Genomic DNA, 14,101 nt, shown 5'->3' on the forward strand with positions numbered 1-14,101 from the left:
TTATGCTGTAAGGAACTTTCGGAACTGACTTCTCCTTTTGGAGGTTTCATTCCTAATTTACATCAACAGACAATTTATTTCACAGCAGAGACGCACAACAGCCTCCCCGGTCCCCCTTCCTTTTTCCGCACGGCTGCTGTCCGCGCACCTACCGCGTGGTTGGCTCCCTGCCTAAAAATGTGCATTTCGCATACACAACATTTACAATCCTAAATGAAACTCTTTACAATCATCAAATTCACTCTCAATACTAAAATAAGCCTATGACAATTACATTGATAATCATGTTACGTTTTTAAAATGTTTCCTTTTCTATTTCATATAACTTACTTCTCCACTGCGAATCGCGGGTATTTTGCTAGTCTATACTAATAAAAGGCAAAGCCCTCACTCACTGACTCACTCATCACTAACTCTCCAACTTCCCGTGTAGGTAGAAGGCTGAAACTTGGCAGGCTCATTCCTTACAGCTTACTTACAAAAGTTAATCAGGTTTCATTTCGAAATTCTACGTGTAACGGTCATAACTGAATCCTACTTACGTACATATAGACGTCCATAGCCTGCAGCTCGGTCGCCGTGTGACGCGGGGTTGTGTCCTGCGTCCCCCGGCCTCCCACGTAGTTGGCTGCCTCCCTATTTTACACGTTTGGAGAACCGCCAATGCCTCTTAAACATCTTAGATTCACAGGTGACGATTTGAGTAGTGGACACTTTGATGTTTATGAATGTTTCAACTCTCAAAAGCTGGATGCAAAGTTATCGATGAAACCGGTTGTATGCTTACAACGCTTGACAGATGCCGAATGTCACTTCAACACAACAAGTGCTGCAAATACCAACGTAATTGAAACAAACCATGAAACTCAAACCGATTATGACAGCAGCAATCCAAGCTGTGAGAAAACAGTAAAAAGGAGGCGTGTCAGACGTCGTGGTACATTTTCTGATGCAGCTAGACGGAAACAACTTTGTGACGCTGCCGCCAAATACTCGCAGAAAAATCCACAAGTTAATAGAGACACTGTCACTAAATATTCGCACGCAAATCCACAAGTTAATACAGCTTCTGTTTCTAGGTACGATCCCAATAATAAAAAGCGGCTCATACGAAAACAACAGGTTTGGCTCAAAAAAGCCGATTGTGGATTTGCGTACAGCCACTGAAACTTTGTAATGGCACGAGACTTCAGGTCACATGCTTGCAAAAGAACCTAATTGAGGCAACTATTTTTACTGGTGGTGGCTCAGGGGAGAGAGTTTTTATTCCTCACATCCCCGTTATACCCTCTGATCTCCCATTTCAATTGAAACGCCTCCAATTTCCAGTAAGGTTCTGCTTCGCAATGACAATTAATAAGTCTCAGGGACAGACCCTACAAAAGGTTGGCATTGATTTGAAGCAAGATTGTTTTTCACATGGCCAACTGTACATTGCATGCTCAAGAGTAAGCTCAGCGCACAGCTTGGTCATATTACAACCGAACTGACAACGTGGTATACAAAGAGATCCTTAACAAATAATTATTGCTATGTTTTCCCTCAGTTTAAAAAGGTTTACTTTTCTTCTTAAGAACAATTTTAAGGCAGTACTTCTGCACTGCGAAGCGCGGGCATTTTGCTAGTTAACAATGAAACTAACTGTTAAGGTTTGATTAAGCTGGTCAGTTAAAGGAGAAAAAAATCAGTGTGATTATAATATCTTAAATACATAAACCCATTTAATGATATCAGAATCGCACCTCAACAATATACACCGGGTGCTAGATAATTATTTATGGTATACTTTTGGAAGATGAATTTAGCACCCGCCGTATATTGTTGAAGTGCGATTCTGATATCGTTAAATGGGTTTATGTACAGGTGCTGGTCATAAAATTAGAATATCATGACAAAGTTGATTTATTTCAGTAATTCCATTCAAAAAGTGAAACTTGTATATTAGATTCATTCATTACACACAGACTGATGTATTTCAAATGTTTATTTCTTTTAATGTTGATGATTATAACTGACAACTAATGAAAGTCCCAAATTCAGTATCTCGGAAAATTAGAATATTGTGAAAAGGTTCAATATTGAAGACACCTGGTGCCACACTCTAATCAGCTAATTAACTCAAAAGCCTTTAAATGGTCTCTCAGTCGAGTTCTGTAGGCTACACAATCATGGGGAAGACTGCTGACTTGACAGTTGTCCAAAAGACTACCATTGACACCTTGCACAAGGAGGGCAAGACACAAAAGGTCATTGCTAAAGAGGCTGGCTGTTCACAGAGCTCTGTGTCCAAGCACATTAATAGAGAGGCGAAGGGAAGGACAAGATGGGGTAGAAAAAAGTGGACAAGCAATAGGGATAACCGCACCCTGGAGAGGATTGGGAAACAAAACCCATTCAAAAATGTGGGGGAGATTCACAAAGAGTGGAGTGCAGCTGGAGTCAGTGCTTCAAGAACCACCACGCACAGACGTATGCAAGACATGGGTTTCAGTTGTCGCATTCCTTGTGTCAAGCCACTCTTGAACAAGAGACAGCGTCAGAAGCGACTTGCCTGGGCTAAAGACAAAAAGGACTGGACTGCTGCTTTCTTATGAAAGTAAATTTTGCATTTCCTTTGGAAATCAAGGTCCCAGAGTCTGGAGGAAGAGAGGAGAGGCACAGAATCCACGTTGCTTGAGGTGCAGTGTAAAGTTTCCACAGTCAGTGATGGTTTGGGGTGCCATGTCATCTGCTGGTGTTGGTCCATTGTGTTTTCTGAGGTCCAAGGTCAACGCAGCCGTCTACCAGGAAGTTTTAGAGCACTTCATGCTTCCTGCTGCTGACGAACTTTATGGAGATGCAGATTTCATTTTCCAACAGGACCTGGCACCTGCACACAGTGCCAAAGCTACCAGTACCTGGTTCAAGGACCATGGTATCCCTGTTCTTGATTGGCCAGCAAACTCGCCTGACTGTAACCCCATAGAAAATCTATGGGGGATTGTGAAGAGGAAGATGCAATACGCCAGACCCAACAATTCAGAAGAGCTGAAGGCCACTATCAGAGCAACATGGGCTCTCATAACACCTGAGCAGTGCCACAGACTGATCGACTCCATGCCACGCCGCATTGCTGCAGTAATCCAGGACAAAGGAGCCCCAACTAAATATTGAGTGCTGTACATGCTCATACTTTTCATGTTCATACCTTTTCAGTTGGCCAACATTTCTAAAAATCCTTTTTTTGCATTGGTCTTAATTGATATTCTAATATTCCGAGATACTGAATTTGGGACTTTCATTAGTTGTCAGTTATAATCATCAACATTAAAAGAAATAAACATTTGAAATACATCAGTCTGTGTGTAATGAATGAATCGAATATACAAGTTTCACTTTTTGAATGGAATTACTGAAATAAATCAACTTTGTCATGATATTCTAATTTTATGACCAGCACCTGTATTTAAGATATTATAATCGCACTGATTTTTTTTCTCCTTTAACTGACCAGCTTAATCTAACCTTAACAGTTAGTTTCATTGTTAATTTAATGATACAGTGATAGGGTTGTAGGGCCGTAGTATTATCACATTTCTCTCTTTCTGATGTTCTTAACTTATAGCCTACCACAAGCAACTGTAAAAAAAGATTGAGCCTTAACCTTTAAAGATCAGAAGCTTAAAGAATATTAGGAAGCAGGCAAAAAAATCAAAGTGTCAATAAATAGAACTGAAACCAAAAACGTCAAGACACCTAACAGAAAGCAACTCCTACCAAAAAACACTAAAGGCATGTTGACGATTTTTAAGAAAGATTTGATCCCCAGACTTGGATAAGAAGAGTGCTGCATGGCCATCTTTTATTTCTCTGTAGTCACAACGACGTCTCGAAACACAGCAAATATAAAAAAACACCTCACCGAAATTACATCTAAAGATAGCGAAAATGAAATGTTGGGGTGACGAAGCTCAGAATCATAACAAGAATCAAACAAAGAGTCAGAAGGCAAAAGGCCAAAAATATACCAAAGTGAAGAGGAGCACAAATGGAGCCAACGAGCCCAGCAGAGCTAACCGAAGTGGCAAGTTGTGACGCTGACCACTGACGAGTTTCGAGAAACTGACCTTAAAATTTGTTTTGTCTTTGCAACTGCAGAACTTGAAACTCACTAGCAACAACAATTTTTGGGTGGTGAAAAACAAGGAACATTACACCATTAAATCTCAACCAGACTTCTGTGCTTATCTGGGTTTGTCAGCAGCGGAGTAATGAAGATTGTGAACAAATCCCTTCTCTTTCAGAGCTCTCGTGACACGATGGATATTTCCACACAAAAAAGCACCCAAAGGCACCTTACTGAAGGAAAATGCACTACACGGGGAGCCCACCCCCCTGCTATTGCTTAGCAACACCCTTTCTTCTGTTTCTTGACCACCGCAGATATCGATACACCGGCTTGCTAGCATCAGATGGGTTTATACCAAATACGGATTAGGTCTCCAAGAAAGTCATCCTAACTGGCAAATCAGGAATCACAGTACCAGAACAAACACAACACGTCTCCAACGGCTCAACAAAAGGTCTGCTAAGACGTTCGCAATGCTTCATGGGTTGTCAGACTACAAGAGATCTTACTTTCTTAATCATTGGGATGAGGTGCCTTGTTTTAACACCACATGCACTCCTGTGTATTCCACCGGAAAAAAATCAACCTTAGTTTCATCAGTCCTTAAAACATTCACTGAATGGCACCGTGGAGTGTCAAGGTGGTCTTTGGCAAATGTCAGGCCTGCAGCGATGGTTTGTTTTTTTGGGTGAGCAATGGCCTCCTCACTGGCCACCATGGTAGACTCATGAACAGAACTGTTAGCTTGAGGTTCTTTTTTACTTTGTTGAACTAGTCTCCTTGGCTGGGCACCCACTTCAAGGGAGGGTAACCCCAGAAATAAATCAACCTCATATATTATATACAGTATATATATATTATACTGTATATACACAGTTTGTCTAACTATGGACTGATGACTATCTGAATTCTTTGAAATGACTCCGGTAGCCATTGCAGCTTCATGCAAATCAGCAATTCTTCATCATAAATCTGCTGAGACCTTCTTGTACAGCATGTTGTCACATCAGCACAGGCTTCATGTGAACAGCAAATGCAGAATGTTTTGAGTCTTTTTTTTAATTGGTCAAAGCCTCTCTAAGCCACACCTCCAATCACATTTGATTGGTTGGACTCCCGCTTTACTAACTCCAGACTCCAATCAGCACCTGCTGAAGTCATCAGCTGAGGGGGCTCACGGACCTTTTCCAACCTACACTGTCAAATTTCTGAATGATGTGTTCAAAATGCACCAGAACAGGACAAGAATTTGGATATTATTAGTTAAAACAGATTTGTGTTTAGATTGGAGATCAGACCACATCTTTTAGACAAATGTATTCTTAAATGCAGTTATTTCCAAAGGGTTCACATTCTGCTCACTAATGACAGCTGCCACACACTGTTAATGCATTGCTTGTTGAGTGAAAATGACACTGGACTCTGTACACGTGACAATATGGACCTTATTATCCTGTCTCAGTTACGGTTTCCTTCCTTGGCTGGGGCTCAAATTAATGCTTTATGTCTCTTTAATTCATTTTTAATTCTTTGATTTATGATGAGTATATTAATGTTACTTTTTGTGATTATGTGCATCATTCTTTTTTGTTCTGTATATATAAGCTGCCTTCGTTATGTCCCATATGTTTTGGTGATGCTCCCCCTGAGAGGCGGGGCCACCTGCCATTCACCACCAGGAACTGCTCCCCCGCTGTATACATCTGGAGGGTCTCCCAAAGTTCCTGGTGATTCATTTTGAACGTGCTAGGGAGTGGCAGGTGTACTTGTGCTTACTTGATTTATTTACATTTCTAGATTTTTGACCCTCTGCTCTTTATTTGGATGATTCTTTGAAGATCTGGATTCAGATTTGTTTTCTTTTAATTGCCTCTGGTGTTACAGGCAACTTCTTTTTTGCCTTTTGTGCTCCTACAGAGCTTCATGCTTGTCACAAGCAGTTTTGTGAAGAATTAATCTTTTTTTATTTATAAAGACTCTGTGTGTGCGCCCTACTACTACCTGGGGTTGATGGTGATGGTCCCCCTCTAGTGGGCATTATTGGAAGTATTTTTGAGACTACGTGCTTTGGGAGTCCTGGTTCATGATAATTATAAACCTAAAGCAGATAGATAGATAGATAGATAGATAGATAGATAGATAGATAGATAGATAGATAGATAGATAGATAGATAGATAGATAGATAGATAGAATTTGGTATAGTAGGCAAGATATACTGTATAGATAGTGTGGTGGTTGGCTGGGGGCTGTGCCCAGCCGTGATGCCTGGACGGACCAGGAGAGGGCAGCCACCCCGGTTGGTGTGGAGGCCACGGGAATGGAGCCTGGAAACTCAACCCTATAGGGGCCCGGATGAGTGAGGAGCCCTGGACGTCAGCACTACCTGGAGGTGCTGGCGGAAGAAATACCAGGGACACCCGGAGTGCTTCCGGGTGCACATGTGGCACTTCTGCCACACCAGGAAGTGCCGCAGGAAGCTCATCAGGGGGCACCTGGCGCACGTCCAGGTAGAAATAAAAGGGGCCACTTCCTTCCAGTCGTCAGCCGGAGTTGAGAGGAAAAGGACGAAGTTCGGAGGAGAGGAGTAGAGGCGGTGAAGAAAGGCTGGAGTATTGAGAGGCCCAGACTTGGGGTGATTGGTGGAAGAACACTGGGTTGTGTGCGGGACTTTGTTAGTTGTACATAGTGTAAATAAACGTGTGTGTTTGGAACTGTTGGTGTCTGCCTGTCTGTGCTTGGGCTGGTCTTCCACAATAGATAGATAGATAGATAGATAGATAGATAGATAGATAGATAGATAGATAGATAGATAGATAGATAGATAGATAGATAGATAGATAGATAGATAGATAGATAGATAGATAGATAGATAGATAGATAGATAGATAGATAGATAGATAATCTTTATTTGTCCTCAAGGGTAAATCACACCTTTACAGGAGCTTGAGAGAGCTAGAACACTAGAGGGCAGTGTAGTTAGGGATGCCACCTTTTCAAGCTGGCATCGTTATTTCAGGTAAGGACGAGGGACCTTTTAGATGACAGGATAGTTTCACTTATTAACGACTGCACTGGAGTGTGACAGTGTGTTGCAGGTCGATTAGCACTGTACTCTGTACAAGTGACAATACGGACCCTCTAATGACCCTACAATAATACTAACTAAAGCACAGTCACTTATTTTGCCACCTTAGAGTGGCTCGCGGTGATCATTTCTGTTGACCACAGAGAGAGGTGCAAGTCAAAGTCCTTTGTACAAGAGCAGCTTGACGGGGTCTGTGAAGAGATGCACTACACAACAATATTTTTTGAGACCGATCCCAAGACATGCAGGTTAGGTGACGTGGTGCCACTAAACGGGCCCTAGTGTGCGTGCGAGAGTGACCACCCTGCATTGGTCTGGTGCTCTGTCCAGCGATTGTTCCTGCCTTGTGCCCCATGATTGCTAGGATAGGCTCCAGCTGCCCCTGACCTCGAGAAGCAAGTTAGGGAAGATGGATGGACAGATGGGGAGCAGCAATAGACGTCGACCCACCCTGACACAGATACAGTGCTGGGCTGCTCCACCTCTCACACTCTTGGGCCATCCCATAAACGCCAGCCAGACCAGGGACAGCATGCACAGCACGCCAGGGCTCGGCAGACCTTTATTAAAAGCATGAAGATAATTCAGCGTGTGTGTCATTCTAAGTGCGCTAAGGCCCAAGCAGTAGGGGCTTAGCAGGCCTCCATTTGATGCGTCACCCGCTGGCAGCAGCTGCATATCACACCCAGCCTATGAATCTCACATGGGCTTGGTCCACATTTTCCAACCATCTTGTCATCTTAGCAAGAAGTCGCCACTTTCAGTTTAGTAACACAAATAAATTGTAGCCACGGGGGTGAGAGTAGCTCAAGGATGCAACACTGTGACCTAGACCTGAAAAGAATGTGCAGAGCAGAATCGTACCCGTGAGAAGTCCACAATATCAGGACGCTGGAGTGTGGAGGCAAAAAGGGCATCTTGGCTGCTGCTATGGTAAGCCTCATCCCAAAATGCCCAAAAAAGGACTTCAAAGGCTCTGCTTTTTTATAACAGTGGTGGGTAAGCAGGCAAGGTGCCCACACGTGCCACTTTTTCAGAATGGGCACAGGCTGGAGGCGCAGATCATTCTTGTCACTGAGATCTTCCTCTGTTTGCCACTTTGCAATTGGCCTGCCCTCTTGCCCAGGGCTTTAATTTCCCATGGGAGAGTCAGTGAGCCACTCTGTTTTTAGGCTCCTGTCGGCACTGGATGTGCCAGCGCTGCCTTGACGTGTTTCTGCTGCCTTTTCTATATATAGCCAGGACCCTAAAAAGGAGACTTCTTGTAAAGCCTGACTCACAGGCCTGTGTGTTGTGTAATTATAACAATCACTGCAAGGCGAAAGCAATTGTACCGTCACCCCCCCACCGCCACTCCCCCTCACTGATAGCAGGCTTTTCGGTTCTCAGTACAGAACAGGCCATGCTGTGTGAGGCTGTAGCTGCATGGCGGTCCTCAGTCGCTCTCGCCTTCAGTTGACTGTGGACTTCGTGGATCTCATTTTACCCAAAGGGGCGCTTACAATGTGGACGACCAGTCAGGTCAGTGGCTTATCAGGCATCAGTGAGGGTCCGCCTGGGCGTAGGGGAGCCAGAGCTTCACGCTGATCTGCCTGGGAGTGAGGCACGTGGGCCGCTGCTCTCTCATGGCCCCTGGTCAGGTCAGACAGGCCAAGTATGACTAAGCCAACTCCAGAAGCATCTGTCGAGGAAAAGGGTCTTACTGAAACTGAACTGTACGGAACAGCAGTCATAAAGACGGGCCTCCATGTGTCGACGGACATGTTACACGCCATTTCTGTACTGTATCATCATCAGCACTGCAAAAATGACTTGTGTTCTGATTTGGGATGATGCGTCTTCCGAAAGGATGCCATTAGAATGGAGATTAGCCGAGCTTAAGAGATGATGATGAGCACGCAGGATTTACAAAGGACGCTAGTCAGTCCAGACAGTGGCGCCGGGGAGTGGCCACATTGGTCCAACGTGAAAGGAAGACTTTCACTGGACTCCATAGATGGGGAAATACAACGGCTATCTATGATATAGTGCCTTTCACGTCTATGTATCTATAGAGCCTTTCATATGTACTGTATCATTATGTCCTACATTATGTTATTTAGTGTCTTGCCTGCCCATCTTTCTATCTATCTATCTATTCAAATTATGCTCTGTGTTGTAATAATTCTATTAAAATTATTCTCTGTATTGTAATAATTGTAATTGATCATTGTGCTGTGGCGAGACAATATGTCACATGCTAACTGGACATGCAAATAAGAATGTCACCAAACTCTGTACCTGGGACAGCACGACTGCTACTGCTGTCAAATATAAGTGTTCTGTTATGAAGCGGCCATTCATGTTTATCAGTCTGTTATATCTGCATCTGTCTTTAGTTTTTTGCCTTTCATTGCATATTATTTATATATCAGTGTTATATAATGTCTGTGGTGGGCTGGCGCCCTGCCCAGGGTTTGTTTCCTGCCTTACGCCCTGTGTTGGCTGGGATTGGCTCCAGCAGACCCCCGTGACCCTGTAGTTAGGATTTAGCGGGTTGGATAATGGATGGATGTTATATAGTGCCTTCCACTTCTATCTGCTCTTCTATGTTTTTTTAACTGTTTTATATTCTACACCAAGTGTTTCATATCTATCATAAAGGGTCATCATTTCTATTTACATATCTAGGTCTTATATTAGTGCTTTTCATTTCTATCAGTTATACGTGCTCCTGTTATATGGCGTCTTTCATGTTTATTTACTTGATTTGTTTTCTATAGTGCTTATCATATCAATCACACAATGCCTGTCATTTCTAATTCTATATTGTATACACTGCCTTTCATTTTATCTGTGGCCTACGCTGTATCTTTCACATTTCTCTGTGTTTCATGTGCCTGTATTATATAGCGTCTTTCATGACTTCTTATCGGTTTTCTGTACAAGTGCTTTTCATTTGTATCCATCCTCGGATCAAGTAGGCATTGGGCATAAACCAGCGACAATCACTGTACAGGGCGCCAGTCCATTGGAGGATGACTACACACACACACACACACACACACCAGGGTGTCCAGTTTAGCTTTGCCAGTCCTTCTAACCTACATGTCTTTGGACTGTGGGAGGAAACTGGAACACCGAGAGGAAACGCACACAAGGAGAACGTGCAAACTCCACACTCCTGGACGTCAAGCACAGCCTCCTTGTTGCGAGGCAGCAGAGCACCATTGTTCCTTTTCATTTCTACCTGCTGTTTATATGTGCTTCTATTATATAGTGTCTTTCATGTCTATTTATATATTGTATCTATTTTATATTGTGCTTTTCATTACTTATCTATCATATACAGCTTTTTATTTTTATATTTGTCTTATGCAATACTTTTCACATCTTGCACTACTTCTGCCTCTATTGCCACAGCACCTCTCGTTCTGTATCTCTATTTTAAACAGTGCTTTCCACTGATATCTTTTGTATAGTGTCTTTCACATCTATGTCTCCCATAGTGCCTTTCAGTTCTGTATGTCAGTGTCTAAGTTTTGCCTTTCATTTCTACCACGCTCTCCCACTTTATTTTAGATACTTCTTTCCTACACATCTATACCTATCTGATTCCACGGCACTGGAGGGAGAAGCTGCATATTGATCAGCACACACAAGTAAGAATTTCGCTGTCCTCTGTACACAGAACTCTAAGCACGACTCCTTCTACTCCTACGCCTCTTATTTGGTAATTTCTTATTTAAGCCGTCCCGATGTCACACGCTAACAATTTTTAAAAAGCACCAGAATCTCACCCTGATGGTGGCCCTTCACTTACTGAATAGAAATGGTGGTGTACCTGGGTGCTGTCTGTCTATCTAGAGGTCAGTCCGTCATTTTCAAATCTGCTTAGTCCTGAACAGGGTCACAGGGGTCTGCTGGAGTCTATCCCAGCCATCATAGAGTGCAAGGATGGAACAAACCCTGGACAGGGCATCGGTTCATCGCAGGGCGAACACGCACCATACACACTCACACACTGGGTACAATTTAGGATTGCCAGTCTACCTAACCTGCATATCTTTGGACTGTGGGAGGAAACCAGAATGGGAAGAACATGCAGACTCCATGCAGGCAGGGTGCAAGACGTGAACCCTGGTCTCCTTTCTGCGAGGTATAAGCACTACCGCTATGCCACCGTGCTGCCCTTTCTATCAAATGGTGTCATACTAAACTAAATGCAGTGCCACCTGCTCCAGATTCCCACAGCATTCTGAAAACTGTGCCTCCTTGCCATGGACTCCTCCATTAGCAGAATATTGGCCTTTAGTAAGCATTAAGCGTTGCTCTAGTCAGCCCACAATCCTCAAAAGTAGAAACCGCCCTCCTGCTTTTGGAAACCAACTCACTCCCGTGGTGACAGACAGAAGCCGATTATTACAGGTGTACAGGAAGCAGACCTGTGTGCAGCAGGGGACATTCGCTGAGGAAATACCTGGCTAGAACATCCCCAGCTCCTCCCACGCAATCCAGAGATTTTGCCTCTTTGTGCGGAGACGTCTGCATGTGTGTGTGAGAGTGTGTGTGCCAATTAGGAACAGGTTATGGCTTCCTTTTTCAGTTGCTGTGGAAACCTGCAAATTTATATCGGAATTCTCTGAGCAGCACTAGCAGGTATTCTTGGGCTTCCTCTTAGGCAAAAGGAAAAGGCCAAGTATGTGGAGAATTCTGACTAAATCATGGCAACAATGGGCAATCCCATGTTTTGCGGGGCGCACATGTCTGAGGTCTGAATGTGCCAGGCTGCTCCCCACATATGCTTATGGCCCCTTCTAGCAAAGTAACTTTACATGCTCAACTGTTCGGCCATTCTTCTCATTTTGCTTTATATGCAAAGTGATTTTTTTGCATGATAACAAGAAATGTCCTCAATGACTGATCTGTTGCACCATCAGCACCCTGACAAGATGCCAAGTCACAGCTGCCCCCCACTTTTACACATGTTTTAATGAAGACTCAGATATTTAAACACTTGCCTCACCATGTAAATTAGGAAAAAGTAGTTGCCCCGTGTAGTCAAGCCATTTACTTGTGTTTCAGAAAATCCATGCCAGAATTGGCCACATTACCCGAGAATGAGTGTCTCCCGAACTTTATATGAGCACTGATAGTCTCCTCTCTTGTGGCACAATGAAGAAGTAAAGTTCTGATCGGGCAACTCTGGCCTTTGTGTCTGAGACGTTTGAATTCCCCACTGTACAATGTGCCACTCTGGTCAGCCTAAAAGACAAGAATGGGGACACTCTCACGGATTTTTGCTAAGGATGGCCACACGAGCCAAGTCGTCTACAAACAACTAGTATGGGGTCACTCGAGTCACAAAGACTACACATAAAAAGTGTCTGTGTGAGTCCAAATGCCAATAGGACACCTCAAAGCCTCTCTTCTTTACACAACTTGTAGGTTGTGAATGCCCCGCCACACATGTGGCTATAGCTTCTAGTGTTTGTGCTCGCCACATGCATACAATCGGACATAATGTGCCACTTGCTATGTTATCCTTGCCCAAATGTGTCCTTGTTGTCTCTCCTTCCCTCACAGGTGTCTTCTTCTGTTTTGTTTCCCCCCTGTAAAAAACTTTAGAACAATACTCAGGATAACAGACATCATAAAGATTGGGAATGATTGATTGCCATGACTCTCACACACACCAGGAAGTCCCAGTTGCGACCCCAAGTGCTCAGCTGCTCTCAGCCCACACTATCGCTCTGATGGACGCCCTTCTATTTTTTGCTCCTGACAGCTGCACACTTCCAGCAGATTCCCTAAGTGTCACAGTAACTTGTGCTCAAATGTTTGGCTCCTGCCACAGACATCATGCCAGCAGCTCAGATCACCACAGCTTCGCCTTCGTGTCCTGCCCAACTGGACCAGCTACCCTGCAGCCCGGTCCGTCCCAAACAACTTGGCCAGCCTAATCATGCCACACCAAAGCGGTTCAGGTTTACACTGGCAGCTGTCACTTTTCTAGCCCAACATTCATCTGCCCCAAGGACTTTTCTACTTTGTTGCTGTTTATGTGCGACTCAAACATTCTGCATATAGCGCCTTTCAACTGGGGAGGCGGTCTGGCAGACACCACTCCATGAGGTCCATCCTCTGACGTCTGAAGGCATGACCTAGGGGCACCGACTACAGTGCGACACCCCCAGCCCCCCGCAGCTGCCCCTCCGTCAACCTTACCCGCTTCAGGTCGTGCCTCGGATCGTTCCAGGTCGTCGTCCTGTTGTTGTGATCCACGAAGAAGGGCCATCCAGTGTGAGGGTCAATTTTAATTTCCCAGCCGGGAGGGAGCGGATCATTCGTTGCCATCTGCACCATCGGGGGCCTCTTCAGACCGCAAAAGCTTCTAGGCAGAAAGGACTGTGCCATTGCGTTCCCAGGACAGTGGCCTTTATAGAAAGCTCCGTTGACGTCATAGAAATGGGTGGAAGTGTCTGGAATGAACGCGAGCTGCGCTGAGTCAAAACTTGGGGCAACGCATTCCAGCTTGACGGACGACTGCGCAGGTGCCGGCCAGCGCGAGGGAGAGCACGAAGAGCGCATGCGTCCGCCTCGGCGAGCGCGCGAGAACTCAGTGCGCAAGCGTGTAACTCTGACCTGACCGAGGCATTAACTGGATTCGGAAGACGGAGAGAGACAAGTGGTCGGCTGGCCGGGAATAGTCCTTTGAAAAGAATTGTACAGAATGGATACCCGTGCGTGGAGAAAAGAGTGGAAGAAACCGCTTTGGAAGATGGATGGTAGTTGGGATGCTAATGCAGAACTTTGCTTTTAGTAGCTACTTGCCTCCCTTTTGTGATATTCTCTGATCGCTTCCCGTTTATGGTCAAGTCGAGCGGGCTTAAAATTGGATGTTCTTATGTGATCGCGCAGGTTATTT

The 14,101-nt window shown here is 44.5% G+C and overlaps 1 protein-coding gene across 1 annotated transcript in view; it reads right to left on the reverse strand.

Moving 5' to 3' along the window:
* bag3 (BCL2 associated athanogene 3) overlaps nt 1-13,779 on the reverse strand; it is a 51,440-nt gene extending 37,661 nt beyond the window's left edge. Inside the window, 1 exon segment of the mRNA XM_028825644.2 lies at nt 13,402-13,779. Coding sequence (XP_028681477.2) covers nt 13,402-13,764 — 363 coding nt within the window. The 5' untranslated portion in view covers nt 13,765-13,779.
* Nucleotides 13,780-14,101: the final 322 nt, after the last annotated feature.

Source organism: Erpetoichthys calabaricus, chromosome 2 (genome assembly GCF_900747795.2).
Source record: "Erpetoichthys calabaricus chromosome 2, fErpCal1.3, whole genome shotgun sequence".
In the NCBI taxonomy this organism is placed as follows: Eukaryota; Metazoa; Chordata; class Cladistia; order Polypteriformes; family Polypteridae; genus Erpetoichthys; species Erpetoichthys calabaricus.